This window comes from Puntigrus tetrazona, chromosome 7 (genome assembly GCF_018831695.1).
Source record: "Puntigrus tetrazona isolate hp1 chromosome 7, ASM1883169v1, whole genome shotgun sequence".
NCBI classification, from domain to species: domain Eukaryota; kingdom Metazoa; phylum Chordata; class Actinopteri; order Cypriniformes; family Cyprinidae; genus Puntigrus; species Puntigrus tetrazona.
Genome location: NC_056705.1, coordinates 16,301,995 through 16,324,071, shown reverse-complemented (window position 1 = coordinate 16,324,071; position 22,077 = coordinate 16,301,995). Strand labels below are relative to the sequence as shown.

The window sequence follows — 22,077 nt, the reverse complement described above, 5'->3', positions numbered from 1 at the left end:
AATAGTGAATAATAAACGTTTCTGATATTTCACAGAGTGCAGCACCTCTTTGAACAGTGTGGTGTCGGAGGCCTTCATCCGCTTTTTCCTGGAGACTGTTGGCCACTACTCGCTGTTTCTTACCCAGGGCGAAAGAGGGGAGCGCATCTTCCAGCGCGAGGCCTTTCGCAAGTCAGTGGCTTCTAAGAGCATCCGGCGATTCCTTGGGGTCTTCATGGAGTCTCAGATGTTTGCTGGATTCATCCAGGACAGGGAGATGAGGAAGTGTCGGGCCAAAGGTAAACCATGCTTGGCCATATTAAAGAAAACGGCTTCTCATAAAACATGGTGTCCTATTAGTTTCAGGCTCATATAAGTGTAATTTGAAACCCGCTACACTACTTGTGTGGGTCTTTCTGAGATGGGGTGGAGGCAACTTTTTTTAAGTTTGAAGATCAGATCTTTACTGCCACCTTCTGTTGACAAAAAACAATGCTTTTGACGTTGAAGCGTCAAGTTATTAAAATTTTTGTTTGTTTTGTTTTTGTTAATGTTTAATTTTCTTAAACAGGTCTGTTTGAGCAGAGGGTGGAACAGTATCTGGAGGAGTTACCAGACACAGAACAGAGTGGAGTCAACAAATTTTTGAAGGGTTTAGGTGAGTATAGCGCGGCTGTTGTGCAAAACACACACTACCAAACAAACTCTTCGAATTATTATACATTTTTTTAATTGGTTTTGAAATCTCATATACTAAAAACACAAAAAAAAGCACTTAAAGTTTCTATTTTTATATATTTTGTGTCATTAATATCTGTAATGGTAATGCTGGATTTTCAGCATACATTTCAGTGATGTCAGCATCACTCTAGCCTTCACAAACCATCATTTATGTTAGAAAAGTTGTGCTGCTTCGTATTAGCATGGTAAACTTTGATATACTACCATTCAAAAGTCTAGGGTAAATAAGATTTTGCTTTTATTCAGTAAAGGCACACAAAATAGATCAAAAAGGGACAGTAAAGACATTTAAACATTAAATAAATGCTGAAGTAATGGTCGCTGAAAATAGAATTTTGGCATCACATGAGTAATTTACATTTTAAACTATATTTAAATCAGTTCTTTCAATTTTTAATAATGTTTCACAATATTGCTGTTTTTACTGTTTTCTACCAAATAAATGCAGCCTTTGTGAGTGTAAGAGAAGTCTTATACAAATGTTGAAAAACTGTAAATGTTTCAGATGCTTTGCCTTTTTATACACGTCATATCATGTTGATACATCAAAGTTTTATCTTTTTTCAGGAAATAAAATGAAGTTCCTTCATAAAAAGAGCTAGAAACACTTTATTGTGAAACCAAAAACTGTGGACATTTTCTACAAATGCTACATCTGAAGACCTAACACGGCTAAGTCACGTATGTTAAGATGTGCCTGTTGTGTTGATTCTGACGTTCATATTTTTGTACATATTTATGAAAGCTGTGCTGTTAATCTCACATGTAGCTCTGTTGTTACCTTTCCTGGTACTTTGTATATGAAACTAGAGAAACAATAGGATGGTACTGAGAATGAATGGTTATATTGCAGTATAACCTCCACCCTTAGAGATAACTGTGTTGAGCTGGATGAGATGTATGAATGGAAACTTGACAGGTGGATGTACAGTGACTGTATTTAACGCTAGAATTTCTCCATGAACTGTATTTTGTACATTTTATTAACACATGAAGAGTATAATTACCTTATTTACGGTGTTGAATTAAAAAAAATCAATAAAGTTTTTTTCTGTTCATTTCTCATTGTGCATTAATGAACTGCTTAGTTTCAAAGTGTTTAGAACAACAGAAGCAGTGACAGTGAAGATATTTCCGTCTTTTTAGTCTGGCCTTTCCATGTTTAAAATAGCAGCAACGAATAATACACCGGGAATGTTTTGAAACTTGACACATTTTTGCTATATTAAAGAAACGTGTACAACTCTTGAATTGTGTATTTCACTCCATAGCCAGTATTTGAAGAACACAGATATTCAAAATGAAGTGTGCAGTCATCCAAAAAATTCTATTTTAACATGAACTAATATTTGAGATAAAATGCTTTTTTTTATCCATACAATGAACAAAAAAAATTACTGAAAATGCATTTAAATAATATAATTTTCTGCAGTTTATACATGTCCTATTTCTTCTTATTTCCTCGTTTCCTAAAACCTCTCGCGTTTTTTTCTTCACAAATACCCAATAAATTTATAAAAAACTACATTTCTATGTGAAATATTTTGAGAAATATTTTGCACTGATAATTGCATTTGCATTTTCACCGTTCATTGCCCTTTACAGATATTTTATTGCAGTTCATTTTAAATGATTTCTCGGCAATAGTCTTAAAAATTCTATCAAGCCCTCGGGAGCGAGTGCAGAACTGTCATCTTTCTCCATAAGTGGCACAGAGGGTGCCTCGTAGCACTACCAAGAAGCATATGACAGTTCAGTACAGCCAGCGGTCAAGTGAAAACCCAGAGTGATTTCTTTCTGACAGAACCTGTTAAAAGCTCTGAAGGAAACTGCAGGTATTATAAAAGCCGTTGAAGTGGATACCATAGAATACATATAATAACTGCATACCAAACACCAATCAATACAAACAGACCTACTAATAAATAACATTTTAACACTGCATTAGCTATACATATATTTAAATATAGTGACCCTAAATCAAAACACTTGGCTTTTCCCTCTTTATCTAGCCTTAACAATAATATACTCCCTATATAAACCTTTACATTTTCTGATTCATGATTTAATCTGGACAAGCAACTAAACGCTGTGTATATTGCCTATTGCAGAAAGTAAACAAATTGAAACGGGAAATCTTGCATCTACGATCGTTATTTCCGCACCTGTGCAAGAAAACTGAGACAAAGGCGACATCTGCTGGATTGGATGCACGCGACATTTAAAGGTAGAGAACTTTAGTGCGCAACGCAGGGTGCGTATCACGAAGAAATACAGGAGGTGAAGGACGGGATTCGTAACGCGCTCGCTTTCGTTGCAACTTTGATTACGTGGCGCTATTTAGGCATCTTCCACACATGGCAGATCTCCTGGAGACCGCACGATGAAACTTGTGCATCTGTGCACTATATAGACGCATGCACAATTCTGCCTTTTAACAGTTGCGGCGCTTAAACGGCAGAGGGAATAAAATCAAACGCGTGTAAGGCAAATAGTCTCCAGGGGTGGAAAGACTTTAAAGGATGTGGTAATAGGAAGCTATTCAGTCACTGAAGCGTTGCTGAAATCGCTATAAGCCGCCGAAGAGGAGGAGGAGGAGGAGGAGGAGGATGGTTTTTGGATTTGTGCCTCTTCAAGAGAAGCAAGGTGCGGTTCAAACTCTCATTATGTGTGAATGCGTTCATCACTGTTTCATTTGACAGCGTCAGTTTGTGGTTATCCTCAGTAACGATCTATATTGCGTTAAACACTCATGTTGCCGCGTATGTGAGCAGTTTGTGCAGGATTTTGTGGGGTCCCATCCCATCTGTGTGAGGTGTGCGAGAAGGTTCTTCCGAAAACGCAGAGGTCTACAGTGCGCATTTTGACATATCGCAACTTACATGTTTGCATACGTGCATCTTATCATGTCACTGAACTATGAAAAGCGTTAGCATGTTTAATCAGCGTTTCTTTTTTATCAAGAATTTCTGTGGAGTAGCCAGGTCAATTCTGTCAATTGTTATTGTGTTGTATTTTTAAAGTAAATAATCTTTCCGGGGGGAATGACCTTTTATCGCTCCGTGTCTGCAGAATCCCGTAACAATAAATTATTTCCCTCAATTTGCCGTTCGTATGTGACAGCACTAACTGTAATTTACAGGGTAAACTTAAACGTTGAGATTGATATCAACCTTTTCTGAATGATTGTCCTGTGTTTTAGCAAATTATACGTCTTTCTGTGCAAATATGGATTTTACCACGTACATCTGTTAAACTGTTAAATGCAACCTTAAATGTGAAAAGGTCATCGGGGCGGTAGCTATTTAGGTTCGTCTTGAAACGCAAGCTGTAATGTGGGTTAGGGTTAGGGTTCCTAAGGTTAGAATCTTTTGCTTTTGGTATATTTCTATTAAGCTATCTGCAATGACTCGTGGATCGAAGTAGTAGCCTAGTGTGGAAGTAACTATAACCCATAATTTATCGTGCTGCAATACGCCTGCGCAGCGTAGTGTTGTTATGGTTACCTCGTTGGAAGAACGCAACTTTTGACTTTTAGCTTCGACGTGACATCTTACGCACTGTGACTTACATTCTAAAGTCACAGTGAAAGCCATTTTAAAGCTAAATAGTATAGGCCTATCTCTACTTGTATTAAAAATATACTAAATATGCATTTACTAGACCAGCCACCCTGCCACCCTGAAAAGTTTTTACTTTCTTTGTTGCTGAGTAGTTATGTAATTTGTAGTGTATGTATGTATGTATGTATGTATGTATGTATGTTCTTTTACAGGCTGCTCTGTTTATTCTGTAATAGCTTGTCTTTATAGTAGTTTATCATATATGATTTTTCTTAATCTGGGCACACTTATCTCTGCTCTTCTCCACAGCATAATAAGGGTGAGATATCACTGGATTCATATAAAAAAAATAATAATAATAATTTCCTCTTCACCTGTTAGAATGATACTGACCCTTTTTTCCCGATGCATGATCACTTTTTTATTACACCTACAGCTGGAGTTCCAAGTGCTTGAAACCATTCATACAGTAGCTCTTCTTATTAAGAAACCTCTCAAGTGTGTGCTTGAAGGTTTTGACAGTTTTTTTTTTACACTAAATCATGTGACTGACAACAGTTTGGCTATTTGTAGCTCGTTTAATGGGACATCACATCATTGCCTTATGCTACAATTAAATGTTCTGTCTCACTAGACCAATGGCTGCATATTTACACATGAAAAAGAAATAAATCATCAGAGGCCCAGGGATAATTTAAACATAGGATTAAGTTTGCATCACTTATAGAAAGGATGTGTCAGATTACCATTTTGCTATACTTAATTCTTTGTGATTACCAAGAAAAGGCCTTTTCTCTGCGCATGTTAGGACTTCAAAACCGATAATTGGCTATAATAAAAATTCACTTGTAATGAGTAAAGACGTAATGAATTGAATAATCCGTACTGAGCCATTACCATCTGCTATGGGCAAATCTGCCATTCCCCTGTCATGATCTCATAACCAATGATGTTAATGGATGTTACTAAGGTGTTCTTCCAGGGGAGGAACCTCCTCTCAAGTTTCTATTAATGTACTTCCTCTAGAGATGACTGTGCTTGCTCAGGCAGAAAGATACTCGTGCTGAATCCACTTACTGGGAAAAAAAGGAGTCATCTCTTGTAGTAGGACCAAAGAGAGAAAGAGAGAGATAGAGTGCACGAGCTTTTTGTTTTAAAAGCCAAATGGAGTGGCATGGAAAGCAAGGAGGGAGACGCAGGCATGCCTGTCTGCCCGAAGAACAAGAGAAAGACTGGCTGGGTAGACTAATTGTGTTTTAAAGTGGGTCTGTGGGTACACAATGGGGAATCGGATGGTTTTAAGCTCCCATGAGCAGCTCTAGAGGAAGAGAGAGTTGTCAGATTTGTAGGTCAGGCTGCAGGGGTTGTTGTCAGGCAGACTCACGGTGGTAGAGGTGCTTTCTTAGAGGGGATCCGCACGACACCGATGTCAGTTCGGGTTACGTACCGTTTCATTAGTTTCCTCCAATCCCGTTTGCCCACCCGCAAACATCTCCTACTGTACCTGTGAACGATTTTGAGGAAGTCATGCCTCCCAAATTCTTTCGAGAGGAGCGAGTGTGATAGGATCATAATTGATTTCACGCTTTGCAGGGCATTGTGCGAGCACATCTCAATTCCCATCTGCTCCTGGAGAAGGCTGACCCGGTTTCAGCGTGTTACGTGGGAGCGGGCCCGGTCCGGAGGGACCTGTCCCTTACTAGTGCTGATCTAAGGAAGCTAGGAAGGAGGGCACCGACGTGTTCCCTCATCCCCGATCCATCTCACACCCTTCGCTCGATTCTCTTAAATATTGTAGGTCATCTGGCACCTCTCCCCTTCCATTTTTGGCAACAAGGGCTGCCGGGGATATTTTGTCCCAGAAAAAAAAATAATTATCAGCCCTCCCTAATTCCCAATTATTATGAACAGGCTTATTTAAAAAGAAAGATCATGGTGGCTGTCAGAGGGAAGGATTCGGGATCCGAGCAGCTGAAAGAAGCCATTGAGGAGAGCTACGCGCCGGCCACGGCTGAGGGCACACGAGGAGGAGCGCTCTGGAGTCTGCTCCGCTGGGGTTAAAGTGTGCAGCGTGCACTACTTCCTGCCGCAGGTAGAGCTGTCACAGTGTGGTGTGGAGCTCTAGCTGTGACAGAGGCTTGCCGTGTCCTTGCTGTGAGAGCTGCTCTGCTGGATATCGCAATCGTTCTCACGTGTGCACGCAGAGGAATCCGTATCCCGCCATCGGCATGGAGAAGGTAAGGCGTTTTTGCAAGCTCAAAACTGTGAGATTTTAATTGTCGTTGATTTGACACCGAGGTAACCAGCGAACTGCAGCTTCTTGTGACACACGGATGACGCATGACGTGTTATTGTTTCGCATTTATGCTTTTTGGGAATAATAATGCGAAATGCAAATGTGAATATTTTTGGCCTGCTTTGAACAAGCGGCTTTGCTTTCTAATGAGTCATTAAAGCAGAGCAAGTGCAGGGTTCAGAATGAATACTTTATGTTGTTTTTTCACGACAGCACTGCTTCGCTCAGGAATATTAAGTCCCAGTGGACAGCTTGAGTAGTTTACAGTGATAATTCACGCAAAAAAATCAGTTTATCTTTCTTTTATATCCATAGAGCACAAAAGAAGCTGTCTGTTCGCTGACAACGTAAAAAAAAGAAAAAACCACTTTTCAGCATTTTCAGATTTCAAAATGTCCTCTTATGTGTCTTAGTGATTAAAAGATGCTGTTCTATTAGAATGCAAAAGATTGAAATTGATTTTAAATGTATCCGCAGTGCTGTTCTGAGTGTTCAGAGCCCAGGATGGCACAGAGCTTGTGCACCTTCTGCAACAAGTGGCTGTGTTTCCAGTGCACAGACTTGCATCAGCACGAGAGAAGCTCCACTCAACCCTTTGACCTGCAGCGCCAGCCGCGAGACCCTCCATCACCGTCTGAATTAGGCAAGAGCGTCTTTCTTTCACCCGTCTGTAATTACTTTCCTCTTTTAGCTCAGGTCGGCTGTTTGCTTGCACATTCCTGCTCTTGGCCACCGGACATTATCAGCTCCGCACCATATTTTTCGAACCCTTCTTCTTTAACTCGATGAATAATGCATTTTATAATAAGTGTGAATAATTATCCTGTGATGTATTGTAGTGTTGTATTTTTTATGTGACCCACTTTCTAAAACCGATTCTCTCTCAGCAAACGCAGCACAATCTGGCCAGCCCGTCCGACGCTAGCTTTCTTTTATCGATACTCCTGAGATGCTCTGAAATCCACTTAACGTATGATAACAACACCACAAGTCCTCACAGAAAATGAAAGATGATAAAAGAGCGAAAGAAAAAAAAAAAGAGTGGTAGAGTGTGAGAGAAACAGAAGTGCGGGTGTGAAGCAGGATGTGGTCGGTCACCAGTATGCACTGAGGCAGTGGGAGCTCTTCAGTGTTGGAGCCTGTGGTCTCGTACTTTAACACATCTCTCCCTGTGCAATGTGTCTGCGTGTCTCTGTCTACCCTAACACTGTCACAGCGTCAGCCGGCCACCGCTTCTGATGGACAGACTGTATATCCAGTGTGACAGGTGCTGTCGTTTGAGGTCTTTCATTTCTAATGGAGCTCTGCATTCTGGCTGGCTAACTCTCACTGCTCACAGAATTATGTATGCAAAGGGACTTTTAAAGTGGTTTAAATGGTTTATTTAGATTAGGATTTTTTGCTACAATGGAATGGAAATGAGAATGTTTGATTTATTTGTTTACGCTGTTTGCTTCAGCCCAGGTTAATGCAGATTTCTTTATTCAAAGAAACTCATTTCTGGAAATATACTTCAAAACCTGGCCAGGCATCTCTGGTGTTTTCTTTGTGGTTTTATGTGTATAACTAAAACAGAATCAGAAGTAAAAAATATTTAATACATTATATATTAATGTTTTGTCATTTATTTAATGTATAATAATAAAATGAATGGTAGGTTTTCAGATTTTTTTGTGATTTTTTTTTTAAACAAATTTTGTGATTTTTTTGAGAAAAAGTATTCATGCATTAAAGTGGTATCTATCACATTATTTGGCTCTTCAAATGCAAAAACTAATTACAATAATATAAATATAATTTAAATATAAAGTAAAATATATTAAATATATATTATATTAAATAGAAAGTAAAAGGTTTTGTTTTCATAATATATGGATGTATGCTGCATATATTTATTATGCATATATGATAAGAACAAAATGTATATTTCAGAGAAATACGTTATTTTCATGCAAATCTTTTTTATATATACTGTATGTCTTTATACATATTGTGCAAACAGGAACTTTGAGTTTGAATGCGATTAATCACACTTGTCAGCACTAAAAATATCACATCAGAATGTTAAGGTTAAATGATCATGTAAACTGATTTTTTTTTAAAAATGTCCATTGCAAGGTGTGTGTGAAATGTGGGCCATTCTGAAGGCACACGTGAAAGCAGTATCTGTTACTTTATTTGGCTCTTCAAAAGCACATGTAGAATTACATTCCTCATATTGGCAGGGCTTTTAATGAGACATTAACTGATTGATCAAAGCTCTGCTGTGCTCCACTTTTTGTCTGGTTTTCTTTTGTTGGAAAAACGATGCATTTATACGTCCAGAAATATTTATAAGCATTTTGATGTGCTTTGTTTCTCCACTAAAAATAAATGAAGCTAGCATAGAGAGTGACTCACAGAGGCCAAGCGAGGTCTCTCGTGCTATATCGGTCAAAATGATTCGAACATACTTAAAACTTCATTAAACCTGCAGAACTCTGAGAGATTCCACATGCTCATATTAACACATTTGTTTTCCTGCATTCTTCCATTGTAGCGTTTCTTTTAAATATTTGACTCTTGATTACAGATAATTTGTTCTTAATGGGAATCGCCTAATTAGGCCTCATTTCCTCTCTTCTGTTGTGTTGTGTGTTTCAGGAACCGGTTGCTGCGGGCATGCAGTTGTCATGTGTCCTCTCCATAAACAGGAGCCTCTGGAACTCCTGTGTGAAACGTGTGACCTCATGGCCTGCAGCATCTGTCACCTGTCCGCCCACAAAGACCATCGGTATGCTTAGAGGACACATACCCACTGCCACGCATGGCCACGTTCACAATGCTCTTGTACACATTCAAACACACACATCTTTCTCATACGCTTTCTTTAACATACGCGCAAAGATGCAGACATAACAGGTGGCCACTTTCCCACGTATCAACAAATATGCTACCAAGCGTGTTGTGTGTAAACATTAAAAGTCAGAGGTGCTTCACTGGCTGTTGGTTTCTTATCTTTAGACTGGTGCACGTTGGGAAGGCTCTGCAAGACCAGCGTTGGCTCCTGCAGAACCTCATGGCCCGAGTGGAGGAGAAGAGATCTGCAGTGGAGAGCACGGCTAAACAGATCCAGGGCAGGTAAGATGAAATTCCACCCATTTCACCTCCACGATGCTGTTAGCGTTGATGCTAGTTAAACAAAGCGTGTCCATTACGCATCTGAAAAGTGAACAGCTGGGATTCTTAAGACAACAAGCATAGTTTATGTAAGGCATAATGACGTTGAGAAGATCAATTACTTCTGTTGAATGATTTCGGCAGATGTTCCAAGCATCCAGATGTACTGGTCATATTGGTCTGTTTATTCTCCTTTAAACATCTCTATGTTCATTTTTCTTTCCGTTTGTCCAGGCTCCATGGTGTAAAGATCACGCAGAGGAAGGCAGAGAACCAGATAAAAATGGCTAAGATGATTATGATGAACGAGCTTAACAAACGGGCCAACCTATTAATAGAACAACTGGAGGTAATTACTTTTTCCCTCGTTTCCCTCTCCGTCTTTCTGTGCCATTCCAAACGTATTCATCTCCAAACATCCATGGATGTAGCGGTGATGGAGCGTGCCGAACAGAACATCTTCTGAACGAATCATGCAAAATAGGCAGATTCTGCCAAGTGGCGACAAGCAGATGGGCATCTTAGGAAAAGCGGTGAGGAGATCCACGTTTTTTGTCGTTGTCTTCCGGTTGCAGAGTATCTCCAGTGATTTCAAGCAACGTCTGGAGGACCAGCTGCAGGGGGCCATAGAGCTGTGCAGCCAGCTGGAGCACGTGCAGAACTTCATTACCTGGGCTACAGCCCACCACAGACGCAATCCACTGCTATTCAGCAAAGAGCTGGTAGGATTTTCTCCTGTCCAAGTGGGCTTCAGATGTTAAGATTCATGGCAGCTGCCTGCTAAGTTTCTGGCAGGTCTCAAAAAGATGTCGGCACTATTAGTTTAAAGCAGCCTCACCTATTTTTTGCAGAACAAGCTTTAATCATTTTCTCACAAACGTAAAAATAGAGAGACAGTACAGAAAGAGTTTCAGTTTCAATGCCAGAATTGCATGCAATATTTATAACTCGGTGTCTCTGTAATCATGAGGTTTGATCTATAATTCATTTGTCAGATTGCTCTTCAGATGCAGCAATTACTGGAGCCACTGATGCTCTCAGAGGCTTGGACCCCTTTAAAAATCAAGTTTAACTGGGATGCCAGCTTCTGGACCAAGCAGATGTCCACTTTAGGTAAACTGAGCTATTGGACAATGCCATTAGATGGTTATTTTTACAACTTTTATATATGCTGTTGTCTTCATGCCAGGATAATGCTAAACTAGATTCGCACATTCCAGGAAGGAAATTGGAGTGTTTTTAAGTTTTTAAGTTTAAAAATGAGTTTAGGGGTTATACTTTGGTTCTGTGTAAATAAAGTTATTTTTCCAGTGTAAAGGTAGCTATAAAATGAAAAACAGGCCAATCACAATGCATTATGCAAAATATCATAATGGCATAATTATCATGTTGAATTAAAATAAAGAATAGTGTAATTTTTCAGTTTCATATATATATATACTTATCAGATTTTTGTTAACAGCAATGTTTCAGTTAAAATCATTAAAATAAAAAATAAACATAAATGAATAAAAGTTATAAATAAATAAACATCTGTCTTTGGACTATGAAAAAAACTATATCTCTCTATATATAATATAATAATTATAAATAATTAGCATTTAGCATCATGATGAGCATTTTGCATCTTATCTTTATTATCACTGACGATATAAAAAGCATTAAAAAATCCTTTTTAATGCTTCGGCTCTTAGCATAAGATTAGTGTTAAAAGATAACACTAGTGGAGAAAAATTCAGAAAAATCTGTAGCCGTGTACCACTGTAATGATTCCTCCTTGCTTTAGGTCAACTGGTCGTTGATGGTGGAAGTCGTTCATACCCAGAGGTTGTGGGTCATCCCAGTATTCTGCGACCCCAGCCTGTCCCATGCATAGCAATGCCTCCTCTGTGCCATGCGGTGCGGGAACCCGGCTGTGCCTGCCAGACCTTCTGCCAGCCCCAGCTCTGCTGTCTTCACTGCAGACCCACTCAATCCATCCCTTTGGACAAATTCCCTTCCCAGTGTCCTCAGGCCACCAGGCACAGCTCCCCGCCGTCTCTTCACAGCTGCTGGGAGTCTGATGCATCTGCCCCAGTGCATCCACCTGGAGCTCAGCCTCTACAGCAGTCCACCTCTCACCCTGGATCTGACCCCATCCAGCACGGAACCAGCTCCGTTTCACCTCGACAGCCTGTCGGAGCCAACAACCACCCGTTGCCCGAGCCTCTCTCTTCTAATTCTAACCAGGCTGCCATGAATGGGAAAAACTCTGCACCAGGCCAGCCTCTCTGTGAAAGAGAGCAAACATCTGCACCTGAAGCAACTACAGGGCAAGAAGCATCACCAGAGAGAGAGCTGCCACAGGTCCGCAATCAGGCTCAAGTGCAGACGACCACAGAAACCAGCAATCAGCCCATGATCGAACTTCAGCCTATCGTTGCTCGCATCGGTGATGACAGAGTGAGTTTCATTAATGTGTTGTTGTTTATCTGTCCTTTGCAAAGCGATGCCTTTGCTCTCAGTGAGCTCGATACTGACCACAATCCTCAGGCCTGGCACTCTTTAGTGATTGCAAAGGCTGCTATCAACCACGCTGTTAACCGGTCCACACCACAAGTCCTAGCAGATGAAAAGGCGATTGAGCAGCACTGCAAATGTGCTAAAGCATTGAAGCGGGTTCATTTTGGTAGCTGATCGTTTGTTTGTGTCAAGATTTTAGGTCAAAACTTACACGAATGAATGAATTTGCAGAAAGTGATAGGTCATTTTTTAAAAACTATTATTAACTGTGACTATTGTTAATCATTTAGTAGCATTTGTACAAGACATTTCAGTTGTCCTGCAATACAGTAAATGTGTTTATGAAGTACTTATATTCCATGTAGTCTCTCCATGACAGTGGCTCACAACCAGGAGGCCAGGATCCGCTTTGGACTTCAGCAAATTACCAAGAGAGACTAAAGATGACTTGATTTAGGTTAAGAAAAAAAATCTATGAAGATAAGCTAAAATAAACACAATAGATATTTCTTATCCTGATTCACCCCCTCAAAATGTTTTTCTAAAACAGGTCCCACTTGAAAAACCCTAATAATAAAAGTATGATTTGTAGACCTGGAAAAGTAATGTAAATTAATAAAACCCATGGACAATTTTATACATTTTTTGTAATTAGGCCAAGCAGTAATATTTGATCCGGTAGTAATTATAAGCAAAAAAGATAGTAAAAAAAAAAAAAATGTTTATGCTATATGAGGTCATAAAAATGACAGGTAATTAATCAGTAATGAAAATAAATAATTTGCTGTTATATATTATACATATTATTATTGATTATTATTTTAAATGTATTTAAACTTGCATACTGTATATTAAATAATAATAGTATTCATAATGAGTGACTGTGATTATAATATGGTATTATAAAGTAAAATATAATGTATTATATAATATAAATTTTTAGATTAAGTACACATTACAATGCGGTCAATGTCGCATTTCATGTAAACAACTAATTTACTGCAATTTCTTTTTCTTGTTTTTATGTTTTTGCTACTTCAGTTCAAACATTTGGTCACTTTGCTCATGCTGAGTTTGTGCTCCAAGTGTATTTGTAGTAGATGACGGTCACTGACTCGATATAGAAATGAGTCCCACCACTCTCAATATTAATTTAGAAAAAGGAAATTGAATCATTCCAGGCAGCATCATCTCTATTTATGCGGCTGTAATGTGTTTTCTTCTTGACAGCTGCTGACAGCACCTCTGCAAGCAGATGGTGAGACATAAGTGAGGACAACTGTGGTGTGAGCTCAGAAACAATTAAGACCACAAAATAACACGCACACACACACACACAAACTCGCTTTGCTCAGCAACCGCTCCTCAAGCAGTATTGGATGAAAACCAAATCAGGCGATAGAAGTTATTATTAGTTCTCTTGATGTCAGTATTTTGATAAATCTACCTAGGACAAACACCAATCAAAATCAGTTTCCCTGTAAGATTTGGCACTCCAGAGGCAAATTAGTCTAATATATATTTTTTTATGTATCATCTTCAGCCCATAACTGTGACATGATTAAAGGGAGGGAAAAAAGCGCTTGGGTGCAACCACATATTTACTTAACCTGGCATTAATGAGAAGCTAGGGGAATTGAAGGAGCCGGCTGTTGCGTTTTTCTTCATCTCGCTGTAGAGCCCACACGCTTACCTCTAAAGTCTCTGAGACCTCCTACCTTCTCCCTGCACCCACACACACTCGCAAGACACACTCTCCACAGCTTGATTCATTCCACCCTCTCCTCTTGGGCTTCTCAGGTGAGTGTTTTTAATCCTGAGGTAATTATGAGAGAGAGAGAGTAAAAAAAAACAAGACAGATGGAGGAGGGGCTACGTCGAGCGTACGGGCTGCTGCCTCCAACTCTGACATTTGTCGCGTTAGTGAAGGATGCAGTCGCTTGGGCTTTTCTACAACTTCTCGCATTAGTGAAACGATGACAAGAGAAGAAGAGGGCCGTGGAGGAGAGAAAGTCTAATCTCTGATGTGTTAATGCTGCTTATTCAAAGAAGCCTTCCGTGCCCCAGATGTGGGATTTACATACGATAATTGGTGCTGTAACTAAGTCATATATTATCAGGAGATTTATTTTGTAGTGTTTCGGCGTCGTGGCACTTTTCTCTCTGCGTTTGAAAGATGTGATTGTTCTGGGTTTTGCTCCATACTAGCGTAGCTGCTGTGCATTGTCGCACTCAAGGTTGTTGTTCCTCACCTTCATGTCCTCTGTTGTCACTGTTGCTATGGTTGTAGTGTGCCGCATATGCTGTCGAGATCACTTTTAGCCTAGTGCTGCGCTAATGAGAAGTTGGCTCTCTTCCGTAGAGATCCTCGGCGCTGGAGATGTTCACACGGGCTCAAGGCCGAGGACGTGATGGCCAGAGCCGTTCCGGTTCAAAGAGGGCGACCAGGTCCCAGAGCACCTCAAAAGGACCCAGAGGACCTTGTAAAAATCTCTGTAAAGACAGGCCGAGCAGGGCAGCTCATAGCCTGGCAACAGTGGCTGGGGACCAGGGATGCACAATGCAGCAGGTAAACTTTCTATACGCATGGTGAGACAAACATATACTCTTTTTAAAGCGATGCCTTAGAAGAATACTTTTTGTTCCCCCAAAGAACCTCTCGGTGAACCACCAACAAAATCTAAAAACTTTTTCACTATAAAAAATCCTTTTGTGCAACGGAAAGGTTTCATAGATGTTAGGATTCTTAAGATTCTTTGAACCATTTTTCAGAAGAGATCAGATGTGCTAAACAGTAGCTACATTTAAATCCAGACTCAAAAGTCATCTGTGCACTTTGAATTACCATGTGTATGACATGTGCTATATTAATAAACCTGCCGTGCCTTGCCTAAAAGTGTAGGCATGGAGACTTGTGTTAGTGCAATGGTTTATAACCAGGGGTTTATAATAAGGAGGAACAAGCTTTGAAATAAGCTAAAACAGAAGATGTTTGATGTTTGAAGAAGAATTGATTTTTCAAAGTTGTAAATAAAACAAGGGTTATTAAAAAGTTTTTCTACCTCAAAATTTCATATTTAATGCAATGAGTTTCTATTTCTTTGTAATTAATTTTAAAATGTGCTACCACCCTCTAATTTTATTCAGTGTGAAATAGCATAGAGGTGTAGTTGTAATATTAAAAACGGACCCCACAAGCGTTTTGAAAATATATTTCTAATAAGATAAGAATAGTACATTGCTATGAATAATTCACTATATTAATATTAATTGACCTTGATGAAATGCTCTTGTCCTTACTTGCTTTTCATCACGATTCCTTTTAAAGTTCATTTCAAAAACGCCTCTCTGTCATACAGTCCAAAACACCTTTGTTCCACTGCACACAGCTCTGTTACTTGCCTTTTAAGGGATAAACCAGATGATGTACATCAAATAAGATAACTGTTGTCTTGGAAACAGTTCATTTAACCTCTTTCTGTTTGAGAACAAATTAGATGCAGCAGCCCACATAACTGATTGTATTCAGTTTAACAACTTCACTGTTGGCTCACATTCATGTTCGCTGATTTAGTCTGCATGCTGATGTTGTGACATCACTGCATCCATTGCCTGTCATCAAAGTGGCAGTGTTTCATGACTTTGATTTTACAGTTTGCTTCTTGTATACCAGCAGGTCTGTGCACGACTCGATGCTTCTGAGATGATCCCACATTTAAACAGTCACACTACATCCTCTCTGACCACCTACAAGTCTGAACCAGGTAAAGAGGCTGACTGTAAAATAAATATAAATAATTTTATAATATAAATAAGTTTCTTTCATTTTCAACTTACAATAGAAATGCATAATGAGGACATTTTGTAGTGGATTAAACTGTCTACAATGCATTTTGTCCTGGTTTCAGATAACGTATATGCATATGCCTATGAAAACAGAAGGCTGAAAACCAGAAAGAAGAAAAGATTGTCTCGAGAAGATCCAGACAACAGGTAAAAATAAAAATGAAAAAGCTCCAGGTTTAATATGCTTATTTATGGGGCTGCATAATTTGGCCAAAAATATAAACAATATAAGAAATATCACTACTGAAATATTTCACTGTAGAATAACTTTTTGTTACTTAAGAAAAATATTTTATTATTTGAGGAAAATATAATAATAATAATAATAATAATAATAATAATAATAATAATATATATATACAATATTGTAAAAACTGTAAAAAAGAAAAATAAGGAAATACTAATCGTCATGGCTTAATAGCTTAATTTTCAAACTTAATATCTCTTCATATCCTTTTAAAGTGTTAAAGCATTTATTTTGGCAGAAACCACAAAGAGATTAGTATTTGTTGACAAAAAACGGTTTATAAATGGTTCTCATTAAAGGGATAATTTACCTTCAGCTTCTGGTCCCCAGTGTCATGCATTGTTTTTTCTTCTATACAATGGAAGTCTTGGTAAACTATCCCTCTATGTATGGGAAGATGTAAGCATCCCAAACTCATGTACAGCAACATTCACATGATTTAGGTTTTATTTATATTAATTGGAAAACACTGCAAATTTGTCTTGAAGGTTGAAAGGTAGAAATGTTGTTTTTTCCCTCCCTTTCTTTCTACAGTGATAAAGAAGCCCCAGATGGTTCGAAGGTTCCAGTTGTGTGTCTTGAGCGACTCAAGATCCTAGTATCACGACATCCACCACAAAGCCATCAGAGCACAGACCTTACTCCTCAAACAGAGCCTGGACTCAAACCTGAAGAAAGTGTCTTCAGGGTTCTGGAGAGAAAGGTCACTTCTCAGGTATCACTTCAACTTTGATGAAATCCTTTCCTAGGTTTTATATCACCTGACAGTTCAAAATAATAATTTTAATGTCCTTCAAGGGAACTTTGGATAAGGAGTCAGTTCAGACAGAGGACAGCGCGTCACCCATAGAGCAGCTATCACCAGAACATCTGCATAGCTGTGAATCATCTGGCTCCCTTGAGGTTTCTCAGCCCCCTGTGCAAGAATTCTGCAACATAAACCAGGAGTCCGGGGTACTAGCCATTTCCAATGATTCAGACCCTATCTTACAACCTGACACTGAAGAAATAAACTCCCCATCTGAGCTCAGGTCGGTGACAGGTTCTGATTTCCAAACTGAATCCACAAGAAAAGCTGAAGCAGGCTCAGATGCAGATGTGGAATCGGAACTCCTGCAGGAATCAGATCCGAGTTCTGAATCCGAACTGCAGGTCGACTCTGAATCGGATGTAATTTCGGAGCAGCCTCCCAAATCGGTGCTCTCGGCTTCTGAACAGGAATCTGAATCAGATTCCACGGCCCAAGCGACTCTGAATCTTGAACCGGAATCTGAATGGGAAGCGGAGCAGCCGGTTCTCCTACCTGCCGCTGGCTCCGACACTGTCAGTGTACATCAACCTGCAGAGGAAAGCCCTGAGATAGAGAATGAGGACTTCTGTGCGGTCTGTCTCATCGGCGGAGACCTTCTCTGCTGCGATCGGTGCCCCAAAGTCTTTCACCTGTCATGCCATGTCCCACCTCTCCATAGTTTCCCCATGTAAGCCATTCTCCCTCCTACTTTACATATCCACCTGTGTCTTGAAGCTAACCTTTATCATCTCGGGCTTCCGCAGAGGCGACTGGATTTGCACCCTGTGCAGAGATGTGGAGCAGCCAGAGGTGGAGTATGACTGCGAGAATGACCAGATGTCCACGGGTTCACTGCCATATGGACTGTCGGCGTGTGACCAGAGGGTAAGTGAAGGGGATGCGGAGTCTCATCTGGCCTAGCTCTGACTAATCCTGCGACCTCCAAGATCTGGGAGTCTAAATCCTAAAAAAAGTTCCTCCCTCGAGAGATTTCCAGTCTGTCGAAATATCTCTGTTGACGGATGACTTGTCTGTTTGATCACAGAAATGCGAGAAGTTGACGCTGCTGATCCTCAGCAACATTCTCAGCGCTCCTTTCCATGAGCCTGTCAGCCCTCTGGTGATTTTAAAACGAATATATCTTAATATCTTTCGTATTTGTAGATGCCATCTTTCTATCTGTTCATTTTTTATTTGTATCTATTTATAGGCCCGTCATTATTATCAGATCATCAAGAAACCCATGGATCTGTCTGTCATTCGGAACAGGCTCGGCAGAAGCAGCAACACACACTATCGTTCCCCGCAAGAGTTTGTGGCTGATGTCCTGCTCATGTTCAAAAACTGTGCCAAGTTCAACTACGTGAGTGAAATGCATTATTTTGTTAATCTACCTCCTCCTAGCCATTAGTGGTGAATATTTAATTTCATAACTGATTCACATTCAGACGGCGTACTGATATAATGATTATGCATTACTTTTTTAATATCCTGTTTAATTTAGCTGAAATTAAATTTTTAATAGATTAAGCTAAAAAAAACAACTACGCTCATTTGTGTTCATTTTGTGTATTTGCATTGTATAATAAATGAAGTCCTGAAAGTATGTTTGGGAGGAGCTTGTTCATCTAATCCTGTCAATCAAATTACAATAATGTATAAGTGGCTGCTTATAGTATCTCACTCTGTCATCCTCCAAATCCATCTTTATTTTTTGTACACTGCATTACCAAAAATATGTGGCCATGCAGATACACGATTGGAAACAGGTGTATAAAATCAAGCTATGATGGAGGGTCGTGCTCAAGCCCCCCGGTCCATTTACTCACATCACTTTTAAGGATTATGTGGATTTGTGGCAGAAAGATAAGGACAAATTTGGTTAAGATGGAAAATCAGCTTATACCACCAGTCAAAGGCTTTTGAATAAAGTTTTTTTCCGAATTTATTTTAATAAATATTTAATTTTTATTTATTCTTTTGGAGGTAAAGCAGATTTTTCAGCTGATTTAGTTGATTTTGCTGTTCTTATGAAAAAAGATTCAAGATAGAAAGTTCAAAAGAACAACATTCATTTGAAATAGAAATCTTTACATGTCTATATTATCATAAGTTTTTGGTGAATATAAGTCCCAAACGGTTAATTGCACTGTATCATGCTTTTCACATAAATATTAGCAGCAAAAAACTGATTTCATCCTATATAATACACTAGGACTAATGAGAAGAAACATTTCTTGAGCATATTACAATGATTTTAGAAGGATCATGCAAAAAAAAGTCCATATTTTATAACAGTACTTAATTGCATTTTTTATCAAATACATGCAGTGTTCCTGATGAGCATAAGAGACCTTTTTCTAAAACACCAAAATATTTTTATTAACCATTCTTCACTAAATTTAATTCAATTTATGCTTATGAAAATAAAGTAAATTTAAGATGTACTCTCTACATTTAAAAGTTTGATCCAATTCTTTATTTATTCGCATCAATATGACATTATTGGCATGTAGGAGGATGTTTTACTTAAATTGTGCTATAAATATGTATAAGAATATATACTCAGACATACAGTTAGCCTGTAGATCCTGACTGCGCTGCTTTCTCTCTCCAGCCCGACTCAGAGGTGGCTCAGGCAGGCCACAGTCTACAGTCCTTTTTTACATCCAAACTGAGGGAGGTTTTTCCAGATCTGACCTGCCCTGTCCAGGAGGAGGAGGACTCAGACAATGAGGATTACGAGGAGCTGGAGAGAGCTATGGCGACTGGATTTCCCTGGCCTGAGAGAAAAGAGCAGAGCCACAGGAAGAGGAAAAGAAGGCACTCCCTCAACTGGAGGAGAAATCACTATTAGTTGTGCCTCTCTCTCACTCTCTCTCACTCTCTCTATACACACACATATATATATATATATATATATATATATATATATATATGTGTGTGTGTGTGTGTGTACAGAGACTTTTGGCCCACTCTCTCTGAGTTTTCCATCCTGAACAACTTGCTGTTTTTTTAAAGGTTCATGTTAAAATTCAGTATATGCGTTTTCTGAGGACTAATCTCACACATTATAACCAATTGGTGTGTTATGCTGTTATCTGTAGCTGTGGGTTGGTGTTGATATAAGCCTATATCTCCAGACGTCGCCTAAGGTCTTGCACTAGTATTTATTCCAATGCTTACACTTACATTAAATTGTACAATCAATTTGATAGCTGACTGGTTGCTGGCAACTGCTACTTAGTAAATATAGATAAGCAAAATTGATTGGTTATATTATATAATATATTTGCTCTAAATTCCATTCTTCTTTTTTATCCGAATATCCCTTATAATGAGGTACTTTTTGCAGCTGTTTTACTGTGATGATGTTATTGACCTGTAGAGGGAGCACTTCATGTAGCCTGTGGCAACACGTTAGTTCATATTGGACTTTTTCAGCGGCAGGAGGATGTGCACAATGTTACTAAAACCCACAACCTTTTTAGAATTGAAGAAGTATAATTTTAGGCGGTTGCTGCACAACTGTGATGTTTTAAATTAATATTTGAAATGCTTATTGACTATTGAGACAAAAAAAGAAATGTTTTCACAGGTGGATTGAACAATTTTTAGACCAGCATGTCCCTCCATGTGGTTCATGAACAGGTTTGATTTGTACGTCTTATGAATTTTGTAATACTGGTCTTAATTGCAGAAATTGCTGTGCAGATCATGTTAAGTCCTCTTTTAATGCTATTTACTATCTTTAGCTGGATTGTATTTAGTCTTAAAATATATATACTGTATGGTGTAAATATGCTATTCAGGCTTTGATGTTTCCTTCTGCTACACAAACAACATTGCTTTTCCCTACTTGTTTATAAAATCAGACTCGAAATGAACCTTGTTTAAATATACAGTCAATTATGGATGAAATGTTGCTGACTGAACCTTTAAGACACTGCAAAATATAGCCTTTCTAGCACTATAACCATATTGCCAGCCAGAAGTAAACTCATTTTATCAAAGATTAATCATGCGAGTAATTGCTGTTCCAAAAACAACTGTAACGTCTAGCTTTGAGTAAAAAGTAAGTACAAAATAAGAGGTTAAGACTGCATCTGGAAATTTTCTGGAAATACCTTTACTGTGTTAACAAACCCCATAGCATCATACATTTCCTGTGACATTTGCAATGTAGCTCACTGTAGGCATTCAACTTTTAAACACTTAAAAACTCTAAAGTTGCATACACAAAGCCTTATATATCGTACACAAAGCACTTTTATTGTAAAATTGATTTTTTAGAATGTATTACTGATTTTATTAAAGAGTTGGCCGGTTTAACAGACGTCAAATGTTTCTAAAACCCTGGATAGGCATATAAACAAACTCATTCAACTTTTTAACAAGTTCAGCATCAAATAGCCCTAGATGTTTTTGTGTGTAATGCCGTTTGAAGTAAATGGTCTATTTAGAGGTTCAAATAGCTCTGACACACTTATGACTCAGCCTGGCAAGTGGTACACAAACACTAGGCCTCATCTGAAAACGGGTCTGTTCCAACTACATTTTCTAATTTAATTTTACTTTCAGAGAGCTGATTAAAACGTAATGTCACCTTTTAAAGCATTACTTGTGGAAATATAGCTCTAAATGCATAAGAGGCACAGAACTGCAGTGTTGATGTTGGCCTGAGTGGAGTATGTGACTCATTGGTGTTCCTTGTGTGAGCACTGTAATAAGTTTTGTGAGGGCTTCTTCCTGTAGAGCAGAGACTCACTAGAACTCCCTGAGATTCTTGAGGCTGTATTGTTGCATGTGGAGTTCTGACAGATTAATAAAGTCTGGTCATCCAACAGCACGGAGGCCATAAGCCAAGAAGAGGGCCCTGGATAATTTCATTACAAGTGAAAAACATTCAGATGACATCTCCACCAGCCCCGCTAAATCAATATGAGGTTTTTCC

General features: G+C 38.9%; 2 protein-coding genes across 5 annotated transcripts in view; both read left to right on the top strand.

The window, feature by feature from the left end:
• The window catches only part of dennd2b (DENN domain containing 2B), a 44,285-nt gene extending 42,507 nt beyond the window's left edge, over positions 1-1,778 (top strand). For both annotated transcript variants that reach the window (XM_043244130.1, XM_043244129.1), the window contains exons 18-20: positions 36-278; positions 551-637; positions 1,288-1,778. In XM_043244130.1, coding sequence (XP_043100065.1) covers positions 36-278; positions 551-637; positions 1,288-1,322 — 365 coding nt within the window. In that variant the 3' untranslated portion in view covers positions 1,323-1,778. The remainder of the gene's footprint in view (positions 1-35; positions 279-550; positions 638-1,287) is intronic.
• Positions 1,779-2,962: 1,184 nt separating this feature from the next.
• On the top strand, positions 2,963-21,037 carry trim66 (tripartite motif containing 66). Of its 3 annotated transcripts, none has more exons than XM_043245384.1 (18): positions 2,963-3,366; positions 6,195-6,520; positions 7,057-7,222; positions 9,223-9,352; positions 9,583-9,699; positions 9,973-10,087; positions 10,314-10,460; positions 10,734-10,851; positions 11,525-12,180; positions 14,603-14,809; positions 15,917-16,004; positions 16,149-16,233; positions 16,868-17,048; positions 17,132-17,811; positions 17,888-18,008; positions 18,169-18,243; positions 18,334-18,486; positions 19,741-21,037. In XM_043245384.1, exons 2-18 carry the CDS (start codon positions 6,512-6,514, stop codon positions 19,978-19,980), a joined length of 3,288 nt encoding a protein of 1,095 aa, XP_043101319.1. In that variant the 5' UTR covers positions 2,963-3,366; positions 6,195-6,511; the 3' UTR covers positions 19,981-21,037. The 3 variants fall into 3 exon arrangements, with proteins under 3 accessions (XP_043101319.1, XP_043101317.1, XP_043101318.1); XM_043245382.1 differs by having other exon boundaries at positions 2,964-3,366; positions 15,914-16,004; XM_043245383.1 differs by lacking the exon at positions 2,963-3,366 and having other exon boundaries at positions 4,473-6,520; positions 15,914-16,004.
• Positions 21,038-22,077: the final 1,040 nt, after the last annotated feature.

Bases quoted from the DNA above. Each gene is read 5' to 3' on its own strand.
- trim66 (XM_043245382.1), top strand. The intron at 10,461-10,733 runs GTAGGATTTTCT...TTCATTTGTCAG, and splicing joins TGCTATTCAGCAAAGAGCTG to ATTGCTCTTCAGATGCAGCA. The intron at 18,487-19,740 runs GTGAGTGAAATG...TTCTCTCTCCAG, and splicing joins ACTGTGCCAAGTTCAACTAC to CCCGACTCAGAGGTGGCTCA.